The 25,543-nt window shown below is 40.2% G+C and overlaps 1 protein-coding gene across 4 annotated transcripts; it reads left to right on the top strand.

Annotated features, from left to right (window-relative positions):
- Positions 1–51: 51 nt before the first annotated feature.
- Positions 52–25,543, top strand: RTN4IP1 (reticulon 4 interacting protein 1). 4 transcript variants are annotated; one of them, XR_008449129.1, is made up of 10 exons: positions 52–370; positions 3,362–3,513; positions 4,293–4,361; positions 4,610–4,734; positions 10,000–10,048; positions 11,508–11,644; positions 13,653–13,836; positions 15,203–15,295; positions 23,859–24,287; positions 25,410–25,543. XR_008449129.1 is itself a non-coding variant. In XM_054062675.1 (10 exons), exons 3-10 carry the CDS (start codon positions 3,388–3,390, stop codon positions 25,524–25,526), a joined length of 900 nt encoding a protein of 299 aa, XP_053918650.1. In that variant the 5' UTR covers positions 233–370; positions 2,429–2,758; positions 3,362–3,387; the 3' UTR covers positions 25,527–25,543. The 4 variants fall into 4 exon arrangements, 3 of the variants coding, with proteins under 3 accessions (XP_053918649.1, XP_009563198.2, XP_053918650.1); XM_054062675.1 differs by lacking the exon at positions 23,859–24,287 and adding an exon at positions 2,429–2,758 and having other exon boundaries at positions 233–370; XM_054062674.1 differs by having other exon boundaries at positions 23,859–25,543.

Below are 25,543 nucleotides of genomic sequence, written 5' to 3'. Positions count from 1 at the left end.
TTTGCCGCAGCACCGAGCCGCCCCATTGGCGGGAAGGGGCGAAGAAGGGAGCCGCCTATTGGCCGCGGGCGCTGTGCCCACCTGTGTCCGCGGAGGGGCTGTGAGGTCAAGGGGCTTCGGTCCCCGGCGATGCTTTGGCGGCGGGCGCTGCGCGGGGCGGTGCGCGCGGGCGGGCGGGTTCCCTGCCGCGCGCTGCGGGGCTCGGCGCGCGCGCGCTCCGCCATGCCCGCCTGGGTCATCGACCGCTACGGCTGCAACGAGGCGCTGCGCTTCACCCGCGACATGGTGTTGCCCGCCATACGCTTCCCCAACGAGGTCGTCATTAAGGTTCACGCCGCCAGCCTGAACCCCATCGACCTCAGCATGAGAAGTAAGTGCCGGGTACCGGCACCAGCCCGGCCGGCCTCGGCCCGGGGGGCTGTCTGGTGGAGAAGGACCTGATCAGGATAAGATTTCTCACAAAGTGTCATCGGGCACTGGCAGAGGCTGCCCAGGGAGGTGGTTGAGTCACCATCCCTGGGGGTATTTATGAGACGGGGGAGACCAGGTGCTCAGGGACATGGTTTAGTGGCAGATAGGAATGGTTGGACTCGATGATCCAAGAGGTCTTTTCCAACCTGGTGATTCTATGATTCTGTCATTCTATGATCTGAGGATGCTGGCTCACAGCAGCTGTGTGGGCCCACAGTGTGCCCAGGTAGCCGAGAAGGCCAACAGCATCCTGTTCTGTGTCAGAAACAGTGTGGCCAGCAGGAGCAGGGAAGTCACCTTTCCCCTGTGCTTGGCATTGGTGAGGCTGCACCTTGAATTCTGTGTTCAGTTTGGGGCCCCTTGCTACAAGAAGGACATTGAGGTGCCGGAGCATGTCCAGAGAAGGGCAACAAAGCTGGTGAAGGGTCTGGAGAACAAATCTTACGAGGACCTGGGATTGTTTAGCCTAGAGAAAAGGAGTCTGAGAGAGCTTGCCACTGTCTACAACTACCCGGAAGGAAGTTGTAGTGAGGTGGGTGTTGGTTTCTTCTCCCAAATTATAGACAATAATATGGATGGAAATGGCCTCAAGTTGCACCAAGGTTGATTTAGATTAGACATCAGGAAAAATTTCTTCACTGAAAGGGTTATTGGGCACCAGAACAGGCTGCCCTGGGACGTTACCATCCCTGGAGGTATTTAAAAGATGGGTAAATGAAGTTCTTGGGGATATGGTTTAGTAGTGGACAGCTACAGTTTGTCTTGATGATCTCGAAGGTCTTTTATAACCTAGTGATTCTATGAGAGGACCCCTTCCAAGCACAGGTCACCCTGGGCCCTGTGGGAAACCACCTCTTTGGAACTTGTTTTTTCAAGACGGGTGATTCGGATTAGACATTAGGAAGACATTTTTTTCTGTGAGGGTGGTGAGGTGCTGGAACAGGTTGCCCAGAGAAGTTGTGTATGCTGCATCACTGGAGTTGTTCAAGGCCAGGTTGGATAGGGCCCTAAGCAGCCTGCTCTGGTGGGAGATGCTTCTGCTTGTTGCAGAGGGGTTGGAATTGGATGACTTTTAAGGTCCCTTCCAACCCAAATTGTTCTATGATTCTAAGTTCTTAGGGAGGAACAGTACAGAAAGCTATCACCTTTCTGAAGACAAGAGTGCCTTAATTGAGAGGGCGCATTTCTAATCCAAGTCACTCATTGCTGTTCCCCCCATGCTTCAGGTTCACAGGCCAGTTTCCTTGGCCTGTTCAGCCTGGTGAAGAGGAGGCTGAAGGGAGACCTCGTTACAGTTTACCGCTTCCTTACAAGGGGAGAAGGACGAGCAGCTGCTTAGCTCTTCTTTCTGGCAACCAATCGTAGTATCCAGGACAGTGGTAGGAAGATGTGCCAGGGGAGGTTTAGGTTGGATATTACGGAAAGATTGATCAACCAGAGGATGGTGGAACACTGGAATAGGCTTCCCAGGGAGGTAGTTGCGGCGCTAAGCCTGATTTGCACAATGTTCTCAGACACATGGTGTGAGTGTTGGGGTTGTCCTATAACAGAGTTAGACTCGATGATCCTTGTAGGTCCATTCCAACTCAGGATGTTCTATCATTCTGTGATTCTGTGGTTTGTTAGTAGCATGACTGTGGTGGCAGTCGTTTCCTGGCCATCTCTCCTGTCCCCACCACCTAGTTGGTGGCATTCTCTTGGTCCAGAGACTAGTTCTTCCAAGGAGCAGCTCTCCCCCTGAGAGGTGCTGGATTTTCCCATCTCTTTGAGGATAATGGGGCTGAAGGTCAGTGACCATGAAGTTGGCACATGTGAGCTAATCTAAACCTCGTTGTCCGTTGTCATGCCTTTGCTTCCTGAATTAGCATCTGAGTATCTGTCATCTGATGCTGGAAGTCTACATCTTTGACTGACTAACTCTTTGTATTTGACACATTTAGTTGGATTGTTTCCACAGGTTTCAAGGTTTGAAACACAAGAAGGAAGTTGTGGTAATAGAAGACCTCATGCTTCGTGTTGAGAAGATCTTGCATATCAAATCAGATCCAGTAGCGCATGCAGACATACCTGGAGGAAGCCTACCAACAGAGCTGTAATTTCTGTTTGAGGCCTCTGATAAATTAATTTTTTTTAAATCCTCATATAAAGTTGCAAGTTTGATTATGGGGCATCTGCTAGCTAAGGATTCCAGTTGAACGACCTGCTTGAACTGCGGGGCTGCTACTATTATTTTGAGTCATGTAGAAGTATTTCGAAGAAACTACCTTCTATTCACCCTGCTTTTAAGGTGCCTGAATTTGTGTCCATTTCTTTTCAGTATAAAAGCACTTTCTAGCATAATAGGACACCTAGGCAGACTTCTGCAAACACTTGAAAGGACACACCTGGCTGAATGCTGACTTTTTTGAGGCTGAACACTGTTACTAGATGAATAACTTGCAGCATTTAGCTATTGCGTACTGAATAGAAGTTCAAATCACTCATCTGATATTTGTCTTAGTATTATTTACAGTTATTTTCATGTTGCTTTGTTTATGGTCTGTAATTTGAAAAGGCTAATGGAAAGCTTAGAGTTCTTTTGGATTCCTAGCTACATGATGCTGTTGGAAAGTGGAGTGTTTCTAGCGGGCTTCTTAGAATTTCTGACAGTGTTATCACATATGAAGTATTTTTATAATGGAGAGAAATGTCAGGATCAAATAAGCCAGAACCGTGATTTACTTTTTATTTGTAAAATCTGTAAAAGTATAAAATATTTTCATGATGAACTTGCAAAGACATGAGGCACATTAGGCACAGACAGTGCTATCTAAATGGAATTGTTCAGTTAAATGAAAACTCAGTACAGTACATCTCATATAAACGTCTCATTTAATTTCATGTTTTGCAGGTGGTTATGGTGCAACTGCATTAAATATGAAGCGGGATCCCCTGAAACTCAAAAGTGAGGAGACTGAATTTCCGCTAACGCTTGGTCGAGATGTCTCTGGTGTTGTTATGGAGTGTGGACTGAGTGTGTCTTATTTCAAACCTGGAGATGAGGTGGTACCACAAATCCCTTTGTTTCTAGAATAAATAGTTAAAATATACTAGAGATGTTTAGCTTTCATTTTCCTCTTAAGAAAATTGGGGGTTTTTATGTTGCTGCACTCTGAATGGGACTATCTGGCAGTGAATTCCTAGAATGTTTTCTTCCCTACCTTTATCTTTGAAAACATGGTCTTTCCCAGACTTGCTTCTTCAAGTTGATTTCCCTTCTGTTTTTTTATATTTTGGTCTATTTCAGTAGCAAGAGAGGAATTTGTTTATAAGTACAGACTTAAGATACTGCATCATTTTTGACTGAAGATGTAATCCCTTCCTGTTAGAATTCTGGTTTTATTTTTCCCTCGAGTAACTTACTTAGGATAGGAACTCTGACTTAACACAAGAACCACTTGGTGACCCCTCATATAAATAGTGGAATTGTTCGCTTCCACTTTTATCAGCTGCTTTCACATTTCACCAGTTTTAGTACAGCAAATTCTTATTTTCTCCAGCCCCTCCAGTCTGGGCTTTCTTGGTATGAAAGTAGTTTGGGTTTTTTGAAAAATTGTCTTATACATAGTATGGTACAATTTATTTACTCTCCAGTCCTTCATTTAGTCAGTCTTGTAATGTTTTTTTGTCTAAAGAATAAGCTAAACTGGTTTCTGATATGCAATAGTGAACACATACTGCAAATTGGAAAAAAGATTTCTTTAATGAAGAAAACGTCTCTGTGTAGGTACAATCATGTGCAAAGTAACAAAACTTGATAGTAGTTTTCTGTTTGGTTTTAGGTGTGGGCAGCAATTCCTCCATGGAAACAGGGCACTCTGTCAGAGTTTGTGGTCGCTAGTGGAAACGAGGTAAACCTTCAAAACTGTGGCTAACAGACAAACCCTCCTGAAAGTCTAAAGACCAACTTTTTTTTTTTTTCCTTCGGTATCTAAGCAACTGACTTTCTTGGTGCTTGGGTTGATTTAGACTGTAGCTAGTTATAAAAAATTGTTGAAAATGTGTAATGCACAATCTGCAATTCAGTAAAACTTGTTTAAATATTTTGATATCACATAGGATCTTCTGTGTCACTTGGATGTGATTGATTGTATTTCAGGTGTCTTTTAAACCAAAGAGTCTCAGTCACACTGAAGCTGCCTCCTTACCATACGTGGGTCTCACAGCCTGGTCTGCAGTTCACCAAGTTGGAGGATTGAACCAAAATAATTGTAGTGGGAAAAGGTAATTAAGTAATTCTTGTGCTAAAACTTAGTGTTTCATTTTGATACTGATTAGCTGCTTCTAAGAGGACTTATACCCTGACATTCACAAAGGCTAGCTGGCCCGAAGATGTTCAATCAACGCAAGGATGAGAGAGAGGCCTCTTTAGAGGGAGACTCAGATGAGGACCCTAACTGGAGTGTACCTAGTCTCCTGCTGCTCACTTCCTCTGTATAACAACTACTTAGAGGTAGTCCAATATATCTCTAATGTATAGGACTATGTAGGGAATTTAAGAGCGGTATCCCTAGGAATTTATAGGTACTTTCCCTTTCTGCCCGCTAGGACAACTATCCAAATGTAATATCCTCTCTGAATTACTTTGACTAACTCACAAAAAGCTCCCTAAGCCACAGAGGTGTGGTTCACTTGGTTCTGTTGTGCATGGGCCATTTGGAACAGGCAGGTTTCCTAGCTTTTTAGAAAAAAATGAGCAGGTGACTAGTTCTCATTTGACCTGTAGGCCAGAACTTTGAGGTCAGGAAATCAGAAGAGAAGAGGAAATGTGCAAGATGAGCAGCCAAATCAAATAGAATTGGTTTTGTTTATCAGCCTGGTAATCTCACAATGGCAGACAGAACGGACGAAGAAAAATTAATTGAAAGATTGGAGCAGAAAGCATTTTTCTCCTGATAACTGGAATTTGCAGTCATTTTGGCTTCTAGATCTTTGTGTAAATAGATAGCAAAATGTTCAGAGTGGAAAGGAAAGCAAAAGTAAAAATACTGTAATTGAAAAATAATCGTTAAAATTACTGTGCTGCACTAAAAATTTAGGTCATAAAGTAATTACTAGGGAGTAGGAGTCTAAATGCCTGACCTCATCTTGTTTTGGGTGTTACAGTTGTTAATGCAACACACTAGAAGGGACAATAGATTTATTGACATTAACCCACATCTTTAGAAGCTGTGAGTGGTTGTTCATATGTCATGGTAAATTTCATCATGAAAATACCAGGTAATTTTTTGTTCTAAAGATAATCTTCTGAGAAAATGCAACTGCAAAATTTAAAGCAATTTCAGAGACGTGTAATTGAAATTATCTTCCAGCTAGTGACAAAATTCTAGATGTTGCCTTCCTTTTTATTTTTCATCATTTACGCTTTTTTATTATCTTAATTTTCACGTGTAAATATAGTTAACCCAAAGATATGCTGATAGGCTAGCCTTGTTTAAAGTATCTTTCCAATCTTCAGGTAGATGTTTAGATTGTTAAAAGTGAAATTCAAACTGCATTTATACCGTATCTTTACACTTAACATTTACTTTTATGTCCAAATAAATATTTAATTACTTTGTCAGGAAAAACATTTTAATGTACTTATAAAATGATGATGTTTTCTATCTAGAAGTTTTGAATCTTAAAAAGAGCAGAGAGTGACTTATGTGATGGTAGATTTTTTTCTTTTCCCTGAAAAATTTCTTGTGGGGTAAGTACATAAAATATATTAGAGGGTCTGTGCAAAAGTATGTTCATGAACTTTACATGACTCTCTCAAGGCAATAATTTCAAAAGACAAGAATTCACATGGTGTTTATTAATTTCTTGAAATAATTTAATGTTTGGTAAGAACTTACCTGCATATGTGATGTTATGTTGGTCTTTTTGTCTCCTGTAGGTGTATGTAAATAGCTATATAGAAGGGTGTGCATACACACGAGTGTGTCTTATTTTGAGAGAGCAGCTGTGTTCCTTGACAAAAGCTACTTCACTGATGCTTTATTGCAGTGTTAAGACATCTTAGAAACAGCATTATTTTTCTGTTGGTGTGTATTGTTTTCTTTGCCTTTTTGAGGTGGAGGGGTGGGTTAACCAGGAATACTCGCTAACAGTCCAGCATCTGACTATATGTTGATCTGACTGGAGTATCTGCCACATCTCCACACGCTTTCACAAATTTTGTTCTTACAAAAGTTACCTGGAGTGTGCTCACATAGTTTATCATGTTTCCTGCATCACTGTAACTCCAGTCGTTTCTCCATAACTTTTGTCATATACCACTGTAATTTATTTCAATACTCTTGCACAAGCTAAAAGTGAATCTTCTTGTTATGCAAAATATTCAGAGTGACTCTGTTGTTTTAAAGTTCTCTGTGGATAATACTTGGAGAATTTCTCATATGTGCAAGTGTCCTCATTCAGTAGAAAGGGGATCTGCTTGTTCAGCAATAGCTGTTAAATATCTCGCTTACTGTATTTGCAAAATTATGGTAAAAACAAACCTGACAATTTGAGAAGTTCTTGAAAACATTTATGTTAATATTAAGTAAAAGTCTTTTATATAAATACAGAGTCAGTATTTTATACATTTAAGTATGTTGGGGACAGACATGGGATTCTGTTACTATAAGCTATTAAACACAGACTCTTGTTTTATACTATTACAATGAAAATTTGAATTATATAATACACAAAGAAAATATTTTTTTCAGTCTTTGCATTATTTTATCATTTTATCTGTTGAAATACAAAGTGAGCGTAAATTGTAGAACTTCTTGATGGGGCAAATGCTTCATACAGGAAGGAAATCTCTGGGGGACATTATTGGCATAATCAAATGGAATTTTTTATATATAGATTGTTATATTTATTCAGGTTTTTTTTGGTTTTTTTTTTTTTTTTTTTACGTAGCTGAGTCACTGAAAATTGTTAGCTGTTTATAATCTGGAGAAAATGCTTGTTCTGTACAAGCACTCCTCACCGCCTGTATCTTTGGGGATATGACACACAGCTGAAGCAGGTCCTGGCTCTCTTATGTTAGTTTGTGTCCATGCTGTAGTTCAGAGCAGGACCCAGAGAGAAGGGCTGGACTCTCAAATCCCATGGTATGCTGATCTGGAGAGATCTGCTGACTCTCTGATCATTTGAACCACTAGAGCCTCTTATGAAGCTTGGTGAATGATGGGTTGAATTATGTGCCCGTGTCAGAAAGGAGCAAAGCCCTGGGGTATGAATGTTTGTTTTGTTCTTTTGAGAGAGTAGGTTCTCTAGGACATCTGATAGATCAACTAATTTGTTGGTTTGTTCTCTTGTTGTGTACATATTTATATGTTAGTATGCTCCTAGTCTCACCTTTGCAATGAAACAAGTAGTTTCTCCAATATGTTTTCTCCTGGCTGTGTTTTCCCAAGGAAAAGCAAACAAAATTGTGCCTGATTTGGCACTTTTTACCTTCTGTGGTCCTTCAGTACTGTCCTAATAGGTCCTTCACTTTCATACGCCTCCCTGCTTCCTTGTGCCAAACAGTATGTCTTGCTATCCTCAGTGCTGCAGAAACGTGGATCTGTTGAGCTGTGGCACGTGCGCAGACATAGTTTGTCTCTGAAGTGAAGAGCTGTCTTAAAGTCATAGTGTATGGAGAGAAATGTAATAATTTGAAGGTTTGGGAGAAAAGAGGCCACTTAACATAGGAACAAACCAAACTTGAAAAGTATTTCTACCTGTAGAATTTCAAGGGCTTTTACTCAAGGAGGGGGAATAAAAAAAAAGTTCTAGCCAAGTGGCTCCCCAAATCTGAAAATGTTACCTAAATGCTGAGCAAATTTTTTAAAACAACAGCTTTTTCCAGAATTTGTAGTAGAAGAAATGCCCTTTAATCAAAGAGTAGAATTGGAAGGGCAGTTTGACATGGTTTTTTTGAAAGGATTTGTGACTGCCCGTTTTAAGGATAAAGACGGGGGGGGCTTAAGCCAGTATCAAGTGTGTAGTGTTCCTGAGCCTTTTCATGTACAATAAAATCTAAATATGAATGTTGCTTTACACATCGGTTGTTAGAAGCATGGTTCTGAGGATAAATACTTTTTGGCAGATTTAAAAGCTGCAGGCGTTGTGGTTTCTTGAAACTTGGATCAGTGAAATCAGAATCTGATCAATTACAAAAGAGGAAGCATTTTAAAATGCTTCCACAGCCAAGGCTCTGAGGTTACTTCAAAGAATTTTTGTAAACTGAGATTCCAGATTGTAAAGTACAATTTTAGACTGTAAAGAACAGTTTCCTTCAACATCCAGTTAAGTGAGATTTAAAACAGGAACATCATCAGCTTCTAAAATTTCTCTGGCAAAAAGAAGTTCTGAGAAACATGATGTTCCCCAGTCTATGCCAAGACATATCTTGGATCTTCCTTTTGTCTTGGAATTAGCAAATGGGTTCAATGTCCAAGCACAGTTTGTAGCTTCAGCAACTGAAGTTTAGTTATTTAATAAGCTACTGGATGACATTTTTGAACAGTCTTATAGCAGTGAGGTTCTCATACCACTAAACTTGCCTTCACTTTTATGAAATTTAGGGTAGTCTGTTCAGTTAAAATGAACTCTCATTTGCTAACAATTTGGTAACACACTCTTTCATTTTCTTGCTTATATGCCAGCTTCTACAACCTGGCATTTACAGAGTCTTTGTGAAATGTACTAAACTAGAAAAATTCTACGGCCTTTTTTTCTAAAGAAAAAGGCACATGTCTTAATTTAATAGAACTTAAACTTGTTTATGATGAGGCTGCTTTGTTGTATTTTTGTCTTCTAGATGAATATTATGCAATATGGGAAATTTATGTTCCATATATTCTGAAGGTCCCAGTCTCCCTAAAATAATGTGATACTAAACTAGTTTTTGTCTTGGATAATACCAATTTGTGTAAAATGTTGGTGACTCAGAATTTTTTTTTCTTTAGGAGATATGACAGTGGAGTCTGGGAGACAGAAAGGCTCTTGAATGATTTCGTCCCAAACTAAGCAATTGAGTTTGGGAAAGCAAGGACAGGGACAGTGCTTTTGCGTGACAAATGTTCCACTGCCTGGTTTTAGTGAAAAGCACATATAGAATCATAAAACGATTTGGGTTGTAAGGGACCATCTTGTTCCAACTCCCCTACCATGGGCAGGGACACCTTCCGCTATATCAGGTTGCTCAAAGCCTCATCCAACCTGGCCTTGAACACCTCCAGGGGTAGCGCATCTGTGACTTCTCTGGGCAACCTGTTCCAGTGCCTCACCAACAGTCCTTTTGGCTCTGCTGAGGTAATGCTTTTGGCACAGGAAACATGGTCAGCAATGTTAAGTCACATTACCAGCTGTCTGAAGAGTTGACCACTGTGTAACATTGAATGACAGATACAAATTTTCCTTAAAATAGTTTGCTGTCAGAGATATATAAGAGGCATTAGAATACATAGTTACTGTAGAGCTTACTTAAAGAACTATTTAATATATTTTAATTTTCTCTTACAGAGTATTAATATTAGGAGCTTCAGGAGGAGTTGGTACATTTGCTGTACAGGTAATATAAACCAGCACATCCAGGATGCATCTTCAAACCATTCAATATGAAAAAAAATTAATGGAAGGGAACCGAGAGAAGAAATAATGACGTGGCACCGTCTGTCACAAGAGTGAAATATTTTCAGATTTATTGCTCTCCTTTTTTTATGTTGGATTAAAGTAGGAAACAGCATCTTCCAAAGAAGAGTTGTGTAGGTAGTGAGTGCAAGAAATCTCTAATTGGTGTAACTTGAAATATGTAGCCTGTTTTCATTATCAGTCAGCTTTGCTCCATAAATATGAAAAGAACTTGATGTATGATTAGAAAAACCAATGGAGAATGTGTCATCTACCATAACTGTTGTAGGTGGTGAAATGATATGAGAGGCACATGGCTTTTATATGCAACGTATGTAAAGCACAGTGGCTTAGATTAACTTTCCTTTGCTGTCTTTGCCCTGCTGGCCTTTCGTCCGTCTTCATTCCAGTAGCTGTAAACTTTGAAGAGTCAACATGCTCTTTTATTGATCCATTAATTGTGGAACATCCTCTTTCAGTGCTCTCATTTAACTTGATGATTTTGATTTTAATTGGTGTCATCTCATACTGAAACATCTTTCTCTTGAGAATATGAAAAAAAATACAGAAGTTGGGTGATGGCATCACTGTGTTCCATGTTTCTAGATCATAAATACGGGGGTTTTAAAGAGGCTTACAAGAGCATTTTTAGAGGTGTGCTAGTTGCATATGATGAAGCAGGTGGCTACGTTACATCAGTGGAAAAGGCTGACCAGCTCTCTGATTAATCCTGAATAAACCACATTAACTAACCCGGAATAAATTTTAAAAATATCACTGCAAATGAAAAATGAGATTACAAAAGATAAATAAGTAGCAAAAATCCTTTACTTTGCTGTAGCTTTTGGAGTAGAAGATAACCTGACATCTTCCCTGTCGTAAATCAGAGGTAACTTCCTTCTTTTTCTTGTTATTAATATTTAAGATAGTTACAGTGAGTTAATATTAAGTACTTCATGGGCAGGTAGGAATATACAATATTTTAATTTTAAATATTTAAAAATATTGTTGGTTGATCTGGTGATACTTTTCCAGGTTGGTAACCTAGACAATATGTCTAGGTATGTATTTAGCTGCAGATCCAAATGGCAAATGGAGTATTTTGTTTGAAGCCTTATTTGTCCTGAGACGTGATATTTCCAAGTGGCATTAACAAAACACCCTCTTTCTCCTCCCTCCCTCCCTCCTCTCCAAAACCTCCTTCAATACTGATAAATTCTAAACATTTTTTGTCTGTGTGATGTGTGACAAATTATCCTATGTTGGAACACAGTCTCTCCAGCTGATACCAGTTGCACTTTTGTTGTATAAATATAACAAGACTTTGGCTTTTTAAGTTGTTCTCAATGTTTCACTAAATTTTATTCTTTGGACTTCTTTATTTTTATACTTGTTTTTAGCTAGTGAAGGCCTGGGGTGCTCACGTGACAGCAGTTTGTTCTCATGATGCCAGTGCACTGATGAAAAAGCTTGGAGCGGATGATGTGATTGATTACAAATCTGGAAATCTGGAAGAGCAGCTTAAAGCACTACCCTTGTACGTGTTTGTGTTGCCTAATAGTGAGTTGAAGGAGTTGGCGGGCAGACCTTCTGGCTTTTGATTACTTGACTCCAGTCTATGAGAACTCCTTCTTTTTTGGGGTTTATTTTCCCCTATTTTTAAGGTGTTACTTTTTAAAGCAAATTCATCCCAGCCCTTCTTGAATGTAATTTGTCAAGTGAGTATTGCAAGCAGAGATTTCATTGTAAGACTAACGCAGTTAATTTAGCTTGTGGAGGCAAGCTTACTTTTATGTGATCCTCTCCAATAACTGTCATTTGAACAGTTTTGTCAGCTTCCATCCAAGGATCTTGGAGCATTTACATAACATGAATGAATTAAAATAAGTCTCAGAAATCCTGTGTGAGGTTAGAAAATAATAAAATTGATCTTCTGGGGGAAGAACTATGTCACAAAGCAGTTAAGTGATTTGCCTGAAACTCTTTAGCCACTGTGCGACTCAACTGGATGTAAATTTCTCTTCTGTAACATTGAGTAGGGCTGCCTCTGATAAACAATCACGCTTATCTTGTCACAGCAGTTATGTTCAAACTAGCTTGGGGGTTTTCTCTGGAACTGAAGTTTTTCTTGCTTTTGTAATCTTTCCATCTGTTAAACTTAGTCTACTGTGGCTTGTATTTGAATATGGTATTTACACTGCTCTTTTTAGCTAGATTGAGTAAACTTCCTGGGAGGGGAAATGGAAGCTGTTCAATCTGTGAAAGAATCTTACTGATAACTGTGCTAGGAAGGCATGCGCCCTTTAATTGCGGTGTGATTGTCAGTAGGCTGAGGTTGACTGCGAGGGTGCTGACACTGTCTGTATGGGGAGGATGTGCAGCAAGTGACTTAGTAGTTGCAAGCAGTTCTAAATTTGGCCTTGTGCAAATCAACATCTTAAATGCTAAGCAGCAGTTCTAGCAAGTGACCCTTTTTAGGAAATATCAACAGAACTGTCCTAATGCACAATTTTATGATGTAGCTAAGCTGATCAGACAGGTATGCTGAGAGCGCTGTTCCTACTTCCCTTCCCTTTCAGTTGTACTAACTCTTCGGGCCCCATGGCTTTTGCTGGAGCATTAGTTTTCATTATTTTAATTTCTTTTATTGGCAGCTAACTGTTAGGTTGACTGAACTTTAAGATGAACTCGCACCCTTGGAAGAGAGGCAGGAAAGCTGTCTTTCCAGAAATAGGAAATTTTCCTTTTAATTTGTGTAAAGTATTTATCTTCTTATTTGTAGGTTATTTAGATTAGATTTATGTGTATATACAGACTTACTGCAATCTGGAGATTGCTGGAAATTTACAGATGAAAATGAGAATGAGCTGTGCATCTGACAGAATAGGTGCATAAGTCCCTGCTGCCCTGTTCAGCCATTACAGGCTCACGTGCTGGGATAATGAGGAGCAATGCTGAACCTGTGGCTTGTTGACAGAGGATGTGTACACCCGTTCCATGATGGGAAAGTTTTAGACTCTTTGAATTGTTAGGTTCTATGTTGAATAGGTGATGCAAAGAAAAGAGTGAGTACAGCCTGTACAGGAGATGTTCCTAGTCAGGATGTGAGTCCAGATGAGTTTTTACATGCACATACAATATTGTTCAGTGCTAAGATCAGACCTCAAGACTATTCAGGTAGTCTCAGTGGTAGATCTGAAGAGATAGAGCTCTAGAAGACTTTAAGCATTAGAGGATGTAGTTGTGCATCTAAGAATCTGCTTTTTGGAGTTGAAGTGCATTTCAAGTTATCTAAATAGCTTGTGTCCGCTGTGCAGCGAATGGGCAATAACCTATAAATTTAACTCCCATTGTACAGTAAAGCTGAGATTTAGCTGAAGTCTTGACACTTTTGTGCCAATGTCTTGGAGGCAGATTATTTTATTACATTGCAGTGACCTATAAAAATGTACACTATAGCCAGTTTATTGTAGAAATTAGCTTAATTATGATGAAATTACTTTTCCCATATTGTGATTTTAAACCTGTTCTTTACATGTCTGCAGATTTGATTTCATCCTAGATAATGTTGGTGGCTCCACTGAGAAGTGGGCTCTAAACCTCCTGAAGAAATGGTCAGGAGCAACATATGTTACCTTAGTGACACCTTTCCTCATCAACATGGACAAACTTGGAGTGGCTGATGGCATGTTGCAAACAGGAGTCACTGTTGGTTCCAAAACTGTAAAGGTATTTGACCAAATCCTATATACTTTAATATTATGTAGTACTCTAGTGGCTTCCTTTGTGCCCTAGAGTCTAATCACGTGGCTCATCTACAGGCATCTGTCGTATTTTCCTCATGTATCATTAGTGCACTTCAGATGCATTTTTATTCTTTCCTTCTTTCTTACACTGAAAAAAAATGTGTTGTGATGGTGCTGATTGGTGTCTGTGGTAGTTTGGAGTGCTTTGAAGTTTTGATTCCTTATTGTGCTTTTCATTGTGGCTGTTTCCATATGGTCTCCCTAGCGAGTCCTGCTGACAGCTAGTGTTTCATAGTAAACACACCAAATCCCTGCCTCATTGAAGTAAGGGTAATTCTGCCTTTTGCTTTAGGCTGGACAAGCTCTCTCTCAAAACATTGTTCCATGACTGATTCTCTTTATCCTATTTGAGCACCAGAGGGTAATAAAAGTGGTTGAGGGTGGCTAGAAAGTCTTTTCATCTCTTTCATGTTCATGTGTCTGGATAGTGAAACTGATTTTTCTAGTTTTCGTAAGTAGATCTTAATGCGTTCTGCCAGGGGCCAGATCAGTGAGGGTTTTTAGAACTGTTCTCTTTCTTCACTCCAACATGTGTACTTGCTCTCCAAACGAATACTTTTCAAGCAGTTGCTATGGTATTCCTGTGATGGCATGGTTGAATGAGATTCTAAGTCCTGCACCAATACTTTCAAAGGAAAGCTCAAAAAACAAAGTGAAAAGGCTGGGAAGAAATAATGAGATATTATTTCTCAGTGTGCATGGTTCCATGATGAGGAGCGTTGTATGCCACTGATTAAAAATCACCTTTCTTTGGCAGATGAGTGCTTTTATTGCTGTAATGACTTACTCAGAGGAGGTACTCTTGTCTTGTGCTTGTGAAATCTTCCCAAAATGCTTTCCATTTGAGCTGCCATCTGTCATTGAAAAGTGATGACTTTGACAGATGTGATGGTGGAAAATTTAATCACTGACACTGAGGTAGAGGGTTCTAAATGTCACATTGCTGGGTTTCTTTCAACCCATTGTGAATATGTGTAAACATATAGTACTGTTTCTCTCTGATGTAATAAATTATGCTGTTTCTAGCTTCAAAGACAGGGTGGTTGTTTTTCTCAACTAGCTAACTTGTGCCATTGGACACAAAATTCACCCTCATCCTGTTGTGGTAATACAACATCCCTGTCTGTACATTTAATCCACCTGTTTTAAGTGGAGTGTTTTTTAGACACTAGCATATAATTTCTGTGTGTTTTCCTAAAGTTACTTCTCTAGTGCTTTTGTCATTAATTTTGATTCCTATTTCAGTTTTCCCTCATGATTTTTTAATCTATTTGTTTTCTTTATTGCAGCATCTCCTTAAAGGAGTCCATTATCGGTGGGCATTTTTTATGCCAAGCGGCCCAAGTCTGGATGAAATAGCAGAACTAGTTGATTCTGGAAAGGTATGTCAGTAATGGTTATCTGGGTATTTGTACTGAAAGAGGTGCTGCTTTGACTCAAAAATGGTGTAGTTCAAATTACGGAATAAAATGGTAAGAGAGTCACAGTGAGGGAAACTAGTTAAGGATTTACTCACTCCAGTTTTTAACTTCTGCTTTTTGCATAGTTTGTAATCCTTAATACTCTTCTGCCTCCTCACTCTCCACCCTACCTGATTTTAAAAATGCAAAGCTGACTTGAGTTATGAGGAAAGCAAGTCCAGTGATTGTTTATTTTTGCCAATGGGAATCACTTTCACATGAACTGTGGTGTTGAAAATGATACGTTCTAAGAGGTCTCACTTCGTTCATTTGGTCAGAATGAACATGACTGTGTGTATCTGCATATGTGAAATTGTCTAGTCTGGATGATCTGGAGTCCTGCCCATAATGTGCACAGAACTAGAATATTGAGGTTATTGCAGGTCACAGACAATTTGCATTGGCAGACTGGTGACAAGAATCTTGTGTTTCATTATTTCAGTACTTCAGACTATAATATTTGTGCTAATTCAGCACAGTGACTTGGAATATTGTGAGCGTTCAAAAGCTTCTGAGGAATGTCTTTGTTGGACTTGAGGGAAAGGCATGAAGTGGCAGATAGGTTACTGCTTTTCTTTTCAGATTTATGAGCTTGTTACAAAATGTATGAGAGATGCAGCAGTTGATTGTCTGTGTACTGGGCTGTGGGGTGCTGTAGATTCTGGCATTGTCCTCTTTTGAATAATTTCATGTTGCCAGAATTCCCAGAGTAGAGAATTTGGACAATTGCTGCTAATCTTGCTATGTGGTACCTAAGCAGAAGAGGAAGTAGTTTGCCATGACTGCTGGTAGTTCCACTACAAGAACTGTCAGGCCTGTGCTCAAAATTTGTGCATGTTAACCAAAATTTTAGATCTCTCGAAGTCTCAGTGTTGATCTCCTCTTTCGCTATGCATTGTGTCCCAGAGTTTGGAGAACAGCAGATAAATTGCTGTCTTACTTGAGGCCTGATTGCTTCTATTTACCACCTCAGTGCTGCTGATAAGAATAAAAATCTTCCTGAATTCAGCCACTCCTATTGCTCTGTCGTGACAGTGTGCTGCTGACAGAAAGTTACCTATTCATAAACAAAGGCTGCAGCAGCAAACAAGCTGTGAAGTGTGTTCCTGGCTACAGATTTCACCACTCTGCTATGCATTATGTTCAGTGCTGTAGGCTTTATCCCATGGTCAGGAAAGAAATCGTAGAAGATGCTCCTCATCCTGTGACTACATCCAATCACACTACTAAATTATAATTGTTTAAGAAACAGAAATGCCCTTGTCTTTGTTCTTACAGTTTGTCCTTATTCTTAGCCAGTCACAACTTGTTTTGTGTTCTGCTCCTACCTTGTATGCAAAACAAATTCAGAATATGCCCATGAAAGCCTCTTGGGAAACACCTGTTTATGCAATAGAGATAGGGCTTAATCGGCATTCTCTGCTGAATAATCTGGACAGGTGAATTGTAATGTCATTTAAAATGTACGTCATACATATATGAATGTCCTGGTGTACTTTTTGTTGTAAGATGATCAAGAGGACAAAGATGTTTGCTTGGTTGCTTATTCTCTGTGCGAAAAAAACAGGTCATAATGTCAGACTGTTTCCATAATCATTATTCTAGCAGTGTTTTATCCTATTTTGTAAAAAAGTTGTAAACACCCATGCTATCATCAGCGTTTTACAGGACCTAGATGTGGTCCATTTAGATAGATATTAATAACACTATGATCTTTATTATCATAAGACTTCTCTTTAGTGGACAGATCATCCATTCAGAAGACTAGGTGTTTGTCAAAAAAGGCAGGAGAGAATTACTGGAGGAATTGATCCATAATTTTCTATAACTAAGCGAAAAGAAATGTTTGTTTGAATATAAGAGAATAAATTAGACTTAAGAAAAAAAACCAAACCACCACAAATCAAATGTTTAGCAAGGAGACTTGGGGAAGCCAGCAAAGTGAGCTCCTGTAGCTCAGCTTCTCAGGTTTGAGTGAATACAGTTTTGAGAAATGCAGATTTAGGTACTTTGAAATTTCAGTGAATCGACTTTGCTGTTACAGACATCTTAATTTTGAGATTGTATGAAGTGTGACTAGGAAAGCAGTTGGAGAGCTCTTGAAAATGAGAGTCTTTTATTTCACGAAACTATAAATCATGAGGAGGGGTTAAATGAGGGACATTAAAAAGGTTTAAAGATGGTTTAAAGAGGTGATGTTGCAGTGTGTGAAGCTTTGCAGAGCATACCCCTGAAGCAGTTACAGATTAAATTGCCAGTGTGTTCTTGTAGTCCTTTTGTACCAACACTGATTTTTAGTTCTGATGAGTTCATCATCTTCCTACACAAAAGTTAAAGGGATTCTCAGTCCTTCAGTGGATGTAGAATAAATAAAAAGTTGTTTAAAGATACTTGGTTTTCACATGGATGGTCTTTGCAGCAAGGAAGAGATTTGCAAAATGTCAGCTATGAGGAGTTCTTTTAACAGCCTTTTTTATGGGGAGGAGAAGGAGAGGATTTGATGAGCTGGTAGTGCAAGGAAGGAGAATAATTTGCCTTTTATAATATACTTGCTCATCAGCTCAGTTCTGGGGATTGTAAAACCCTTGTCAGTTTACAAGCTGTTTTCTCTGCCTTGTAGCTGGAGATTTTGCAGAGGCTATTATGAGACTGGGGGGCTGGGAGGCTGCTGCAAAACTAGCGGGCATTGAGAAAATCAAGTATTTCCTCATCAAATTTGAGAGATACTGGCTATTTTATAAACTGCTGGGAAATCCCTGTTGTGGCTTGAAATTTGCCAGTTGATTAGGAGCCAGCAAGGACTGCCTTAACCTGGGCTCCACCAAATGAGTTGATGAAACACGTCAGAAGCTGAGGATTTCTTCCCATGGCAGAATGTTCCTGGTGAATTTCAAGGTTCTCATCTAAAGACAGCTGAAATCAACGGAGCCTTTAGTTCAGGACACAGATCTGCTGGCATGCTGTTTGCTGAAGCATCGTGAGTGCTCTCTGCTGCCTGCACTGTCACTGAAAGGCTGGTTAGGGTTTAGTTTGACGTATTTGTGGTCAGTGTACTGAATTTAACATTGACAGTCTTGGGTTTTGCTGCTTGCTTAACTTTTTCCTCCATTCTAAAGATGTGACATTTATTCCTTGGTGAAAACATACCAAGCTTTTTTAACTACATAAGTTTGTAGAAAGTCTCTAACTTATAATTGAGTGCTTACTTTGCCTTTTACAAAGCCTGATGGGGGAAGGCAAGCTCAAAAGACTGCTTAGTGTAGTAGGGAGGATCACTAAGTTAGTTGTATGCTTCTGCTGGGTCACAATAGGATGTGGGTTAACATTTTAATTCAATGCCATTTAAATGCAGTGCAGAGGTGTGTAAATGCAGAATTTATGGTGGGCTAATACTCTTCCCTTCAGAGCAGAGTTGCATCAGATGGGCTGATGGGTGAAAGTTGGTTTTGCAGAAGTAAGAGTAAAGGACTAGTATCTTTGATCCCAAAATGAAGAGATTGTTCTGTGTTGTTTAGTTTCTAGGTAAATGTTACAGCCCAGGCACGTATTAAAAAAAAAAAAAAAAAACAAAAAACAACAATTGCATGCCTGTATTAATGTAATTTGTGTATAGTGTTGATTATACATTTTGCTGAAGACACAGATGCTTTGGACTTGGCACTTGCTGTTCTGGTTTGGAGGAAGGGATGCTGCCTGCTCTTTGGCCCTGCTGCTGTCTTCCTGTGCAGTGCCGTACAAATCACATAACCTTTTTGCTAACATAATTTCTCTATCTACAAATGAGGTCTAATGCCCTTTATCTACCTTTGGTGATTTGCTCTGAGATACCCTGTTAAAATATGGAATTCGGTTGTTTTCTATTACTCATCGTTGCTATTCAGGAAGTAAACATAAATGGATATGGTCATCCACTTTGACATTACTTGGGTTTTGAGTTGTTTGGAGGGCTATGATTTAAGATGGCTTCCATTCCTCCTACAAACAAAGGTTATCTCAGTTTCTTGACTTTGTATCCTAACCTGCATGTATTGATTTGTTTCCAAATTATCTTGTTACAGTTTCTGCAAGTAACTTTTTCCTTGACCCTTGTTGCACAATTGTTGCAGATTTCTCTCATCTGTATGAACATCAAACAGCTAATGTTACATATTAAGTCCTTGAACCTTCTCCAGATCTGGCGTCTGGAGATGTGCCCTTCTCTGTGGTAGTTCTGGTCTTCTGTATGGCTGTGCTAAGGTATCTTAAGGTACCTGAGAGGACTGACCCATGAGTGATGCCTGCTTTACTCTCCCTATTGGAAAAAAAAAGGACACTAGGGTGCCAATTCTGTACTTAAATGTCTAAATTGACTAGAGATCAGTCCTTCTTCCCACTCACTAGTTACTTATGCTGATTTCACCAACCATCTTTCTCTATGCTAAATTACAAAGCTTACCCTCTCCTCCCTCCCCCCTCAAACGTTGTGTTTTCTTGTTGCAGTGCTTTTGCTTGCCAGGTTGGTCGGCTAGAGTCCAGAGCTGTTGATAAAGGAGACGTTGCCAAAAGCTCTGTTCAGTCCTTTCTCTTCCAAAAGGAACCTCTATCTGCAAGTTGTCATGGCCACCAAGACAACCACTATGATTTTTATTGAAACACATCTGCTACCAGGACATGGTAGCTCGCATATGCTCTTAATGAAAGTGCTGTGTGATTACATCATAAAATGTCTGTGAAGAACACCAATGTAAATTTTTCATCCTGTGGAAGGATAGGGTTTGAATATGTAAATTCACATAAACCACAAGGAGGTCTAGAAAAATTTCATCATATACCGAGTGTTTAATCAAATATGTTGTCTCAGCCTGATGTAATTGCATATTCTGTAGGAGGTCAGTTCCAGCATTCTGAGCTCTAGTCCCTAGTGCAGGAGGGAATTACGTCCAGAACAGTGGTGAAATGTGGGCTCAACAAAACAGTTCTTGTCTGTTATTTTAATTTGTTGAGATATGGGGAGATGCAGGTCATGCAGGACTAATCTAATGTATATAAAAAATAAATAATGTGCTTTCATCTATGAATATATATACTCATATATATATATACATATATATATATGTACATATATATATAAATGTGCTAAAGTTTGTTGAAGAGATATGGATTTGATGGATGGACTGTTTGGTAGATGAGGAATTGCTTGAATGGTTGCATCCAGAGGGTAGGGTTCTATGGTTCAATGCCCACAAGTGGTGTCCCTCAGGGGTCTGTATTGGGACCAGTACTGTTCAATATCTTCATCAATGACATAGGCAGCAGGATTGAGCAAGTTTGCAGACGGCTCCAAGCCGAGTGGTGCAGTTAACACACCTGAGGATTGGGATGCCATCCAAAGCACAAGCTCAGGATGTGGGCCCATGTGAACCTCATGAGGTTCAACGAGGCCAAGTACAAGGTTCTGTGCCTGGGTCAGGACAACTGCTGATATCAATACAGACAAGGGGTTAAATGGATTGAGAGCAGCCCTGACAAGAAGGATTTGGGAGTACTGGTGGATGAAAAGCTCAATGTGAGCCAGTAATACACCTTTGAAACCCTGAAGGCCAGGCGTGTCCTGCGCTGCATCAATAGAAGTGTGGCCAGCAGATCAAGGGAGGTGACTCTGCCCCTCCACTGTGCTGAAATCCCACTGGAGTACTCCGTTCAGGTCTGGAGCCCTCAGCACAGGAAAGATGTAGACCTGTTGGAGCAGGTCTAGAGGAGGGCCACAAAAATGATCAGAACACCGCTCCTATGAGGAAAGGCTGAGAGAGTTGGCATTGTTCAGTCTGGAGAAGACTTTTTTTTGTATTGCTCCAGACTTATTTAATTACCAGCATAAATAGCAGGACAACTGCCATGAACGTGACTGCTAGGGGATTCCACCAGAAGAGAGAGTTGCTCTTTCCTTTATTTAATAGTTTTTCAGTATGATTCAGTAGGTATCTAAACCCCAGATCTTCCTCAATTCTACCGATTTAATCTCGGGCTAGCCTGGCACACACTACAATTCTTGGCTTGTTCCAGTTTCTTACTGCTCTTCATTGTGTTTTGTAGAAGTTGTTCTGCCAGGGCTAATTAATGAACTAGAGATTTTTCTTAAGTCTGTCCTACGCTCCTAACCATACCTTGATAGCCTGTTTAACTAGGATTCATCTTCTGGCATTTTAATTCTTGTACGTGATATCAAGAGTTACTCTGAACTGCTGTTAGAGGCTTGATATGAAATAATGTACTTTGGTTTGAAAAAAAAACAAACCAAACCAAACAACAATTGTTTGTTGTTTGACTGTGGGAGTAGACCCGAGGAAACAGCTTCCATTCTTGTGTCTTATTGGTGTATGAAGCTGGGTTGTTGGATCATTTTTGCTTCTGCTAGGCATTTGGGACAGAAATATCATATACCTGATGTCCTTTAATGTACTCTTGGATTAAAGTTTCTGTTCTCTGAAGTACAAGTTAATCAAAAGCATAGTACTTTATAGCTGCAAAGCTACTCATACAACCTGTGACCAGAGCCTGCTGTTCCAGAAGACAAGAACTTTAATCTTTGTCTTTAGTTAGGGTTGACCCTAGAACCTAACAATGGCAGGCAATATGAAGCTTAGCATGCATTTTAAGGGAAAGCGTAGATGAAGAAAAAAGGGGTGGAATTAATACCACCTTGACTGGAACTGGAGTACAGCAGAGGAGATACTCAGCCAAAGGGAAGAAATGGCAGCGTCCCAAACCAGCACTTTTTCCATGAGATGGCAATAAAGTACCAAACAGATAAGTAAATGTTCAGTTACAGGAAAGGGACTGTTCTTTGTAATGGTTTCTGTTCAGGTCTCTTGTTGATATTCAAAGGAGACTCACTGACGGCCAAAGGAGAGTATCAAGCTTGCATTTGTGTTCAAATACCGCATTTGGGCATCGTGGTAATTTCTGGAGGAAGGCAGCCTTTACCTTCTGACTCAGCTAGTCAGGATGGCAAGCAAGTCTTTTCTGTTACAGCAAGTCTGCAAGAGGATTTTGTGGTCTGGTGGAGCACACCACTGCTCCCTCTGTCTGTGCATGTGCAAGTATGTTTTCCAAAGCATGTACCCAGACCCCTGGCTACTTACCAAGGCCTGACTAGGGTGTATGCACTGGGAGTCAGTGGCTGGGAGGAAGGCACTCTGCAAAGCAAAGCTGCCCTGCAGTTTGGACACGGCCATCCTTACTGACCTGGAGGAGAGCCATTGCGCTGTCATTGTCCTTGCAGTGAGAGGACTTCTTTTCTGCTTTGCGCTAGGCTTGCTTTGAGGGCCTCTGAGGGAGAATTTCAAGGCTCTAGCTCTCCCTCCAGTGGCAGGAAGCAGCTCCACCTTCACTGGAGTGACTTCCTCTCCTGATAAATTCAGACTGTGTCCTTGCTACTGCAAAAGTCTGGACCTCGAAGAGTGGGCATGAATTTGGCATTAGTGGGAGTGTGTTCTCACTGACCAGCCAGCACCTGCCAGTGCCTGTTCACTGCCTGCTGTGCTCAGAGGCAGATTGCCTGGGATACCAGTTCTGTGTAGGATAGCCATAATCAGCATCAGCAATTACTCTTTCTATTTTTCTAAACACATGAGTTCATTTCAAGAGACCTGAGATTCACTTCTATAGTATGTTGTGCATCGGAGAGAATGAAGAGGAAGAAAATACCTTTCAGGCCCAATCTGTTTTCACATAAATGTTTCAATGCGGGTGTGTTAAGCCTTTCTCTCCCAGACTTTAGTTTAATCCCTTTCCCTGAACAAATAGGTATCCTCTGGCAAGGAACTGATGTGTAGCTGTAAATAGGCAGTGTTTTTATTATCCAGTTAATCTCCATTTATTATCACACATTCAACAAACAGCAGACTCTCCCCTACTTGTTTGTCTGTTCACAGGAAGAAATTTTATCTTAGTCAGTGGATTATGGTAAAGGCTGAGTGAATCACTGTGCTGCAAAAGGGTCAGCCCTTTCAGGGTTATTTAGACAATGGGACTGACCAGCCAGCCAGATAAAATGTTTAATGCTCTAGATTGCCAGGATCATCAATTTAGTATTCATGTCTCTCTATAGTACTGCCTAAAGCCAGTGTTTAAATGGAGCTAGAGGTTACATCAATGTAGCGCGTGGGCTTTTGAGTGAGTGGTGGCTGCGATACACACAGTTTTGAACTGTGAGGCTGAATTCAGAGCTCCTCTGAAACCCCGTGTCACCACTTTTCAAATACGATGCTTTGGACTTTACCTAATAAGCTAAGGACTTAACATACCTTGTTCTGTCAGGGTTATAAAGCTGCAGCCGACAGTAAATGACTGCAGGCAGCAGAACATTGAAGTGTCTTGTTAATTTTTTCTTAGTTGCTGCATGTGTCTGCAATTAATTTCCCCCTTTCCCTGGAATCCTTTGTACTTCACATCTTTCTTACTGGTGCACTGAATTATTCCCTGAATACCTTTCTCCTCTTCCTAGCCTCTTGCCCAGTCATCTGTGTCCATGCTCCAGCAAGCTAAGTTTCTGCATTTTTTTTCTCTTGACTGAAGCACCGCTTTGCGTGCAACCACCATTAACAAGGGCTTGTACAAGTGCTGCACTTGTGCTTGTCTCAACACGGTTACTTTTTTCTTTCCCCAGCTTCTGCTATGAAAGCAAGTTGGTTTTCCTCAAAACAGTCACCACTGATCAGCCGCACATTCCTCCTGCTGAAGGTCACAGCACCTGCAGTTTACTCAGATGCTCAGTTTACCCAAAGCCATTGTCTTGTTCAGTGGTTTTTTGCTGTCCTGGGTCTGTGTCTCTGAATTTGTTTGCCACCTTACTGCTGTTATATTTCTTTTCTGCTTAGCGAGATGCATGTCCTGCCAGGAGAGGGCAGTTACCAGTTCTGGAGTATTCAACAAGGTAGTGTGCATGCTAGAAGCTGTGATATTTTTCACTGACACATGTAACAGGGACCTTGTTGGAGCCTTTGGATCTTTGTTACTTAAAATCTTTGTCACTACAGAGCTGGCTGCAGACTCATCTAGCATTATTTTCCTCTGATAAGAGGAATAGGATCAGTTCATCAATGCAAGAACATACATCAGGCTAGTGTCAGGGGCCCAAGGTCAAGAGACCAACCTCAGGGTATGGAGGATCTTTGGGATGCTGTGTAGGAGGTACTTTTGTGTACAGATTTAATTTGGTCATTGGAGGGATGACTCAGAACTTGATGACAGAAAAAGTGTCTTCCCTTGGATCAGCACTGACAAGTATTTTTCAGAGGCAGCTAGGATTTCTTCTGCTTGTGTCAGTGTGCTATGATGTCTACAGAAGATGCTCGTAGAGTTTTCTGGCTCCTTAGTTAATGATGTGGAGAGTAAGTAGGGTACTTTCACCTTCATTATTAGACATTAAAACAATCCAGAAGGCTACTTTACAAAATTAATGTCAAAATATCAGTTGATGCAAGCTGGGCATAATGATTTATGCCTATTGGAATACACAGTGGCCGAGTGCTCAAGTGCATCTAAATGATTCAGCAACAATGTGGATTTTTTTTTTACACTTAATATGTGATCAAGTCTTTTAAGACCGCTGATGCAGATAAGCAGAAGGTATGTTTAAAATTTCTGACCTTTTTAAAATTCTTAGGTCTAACCAGGAAAACAGTAGAGAAATATGAGGAAAAATGTTCTTTTTTCTTCAGTGTAGCATTATGGGCAACAGAAAGTTGAACCACAGTGTCAGCTTTTGAAGGGATAGAGCCTTGCATAGTGACTTTATTGCTGGAGTCCTAGGCGAGGCCTCTGAACTGTGCTAGCAGAGATGTTTCAAAACTTGGGCAAAGAGCAGCCCAAAGCCTTCTCCTGCACACAGAGAGGACCCCAAAATAAAAGTTAAAAGCTAGTGACCACGTAACTTGGCAAGTTCTACCCTAAATACTATAAAGAAACCTCCCCCCTTCCTTCATACAGTTTGGAAGTGTGAAGGAGATACGTTATTTTATTCCTAATATGGTGACACTTTTTCTTTATTCTGTAGATTCAAGCAGTTATCGATGAAGTCTTCACTTTTTCTGAAGTTCCAAAGGCCTTTATGAAACTGGAAGGAGGACACGCACGTGGAAAAACAGTCATCAATGTAATCGGTAGAAAATAAAGTATCTCTAATCATTA

The sequence above is a fragment of the Cuculus canorus genome, chromosome 3, assembly GCF_017976375.1.
Source record: "Cuculus canorus isolate bCucCan1 chromosome 3, bCucCan1.pri, whole genome shotgun sequence".
In the NCBI taxonomy this organism is placed as follows: domain Eukaryota; kingdom Metazoa; phylum Chordata; class Aves; order Cuculiformes; family Cuculidae; genus Cuculus; species Cuculus canorus.
This window is presented reverse-complemented; position numbering and strand designations above follow the sequence as displayed.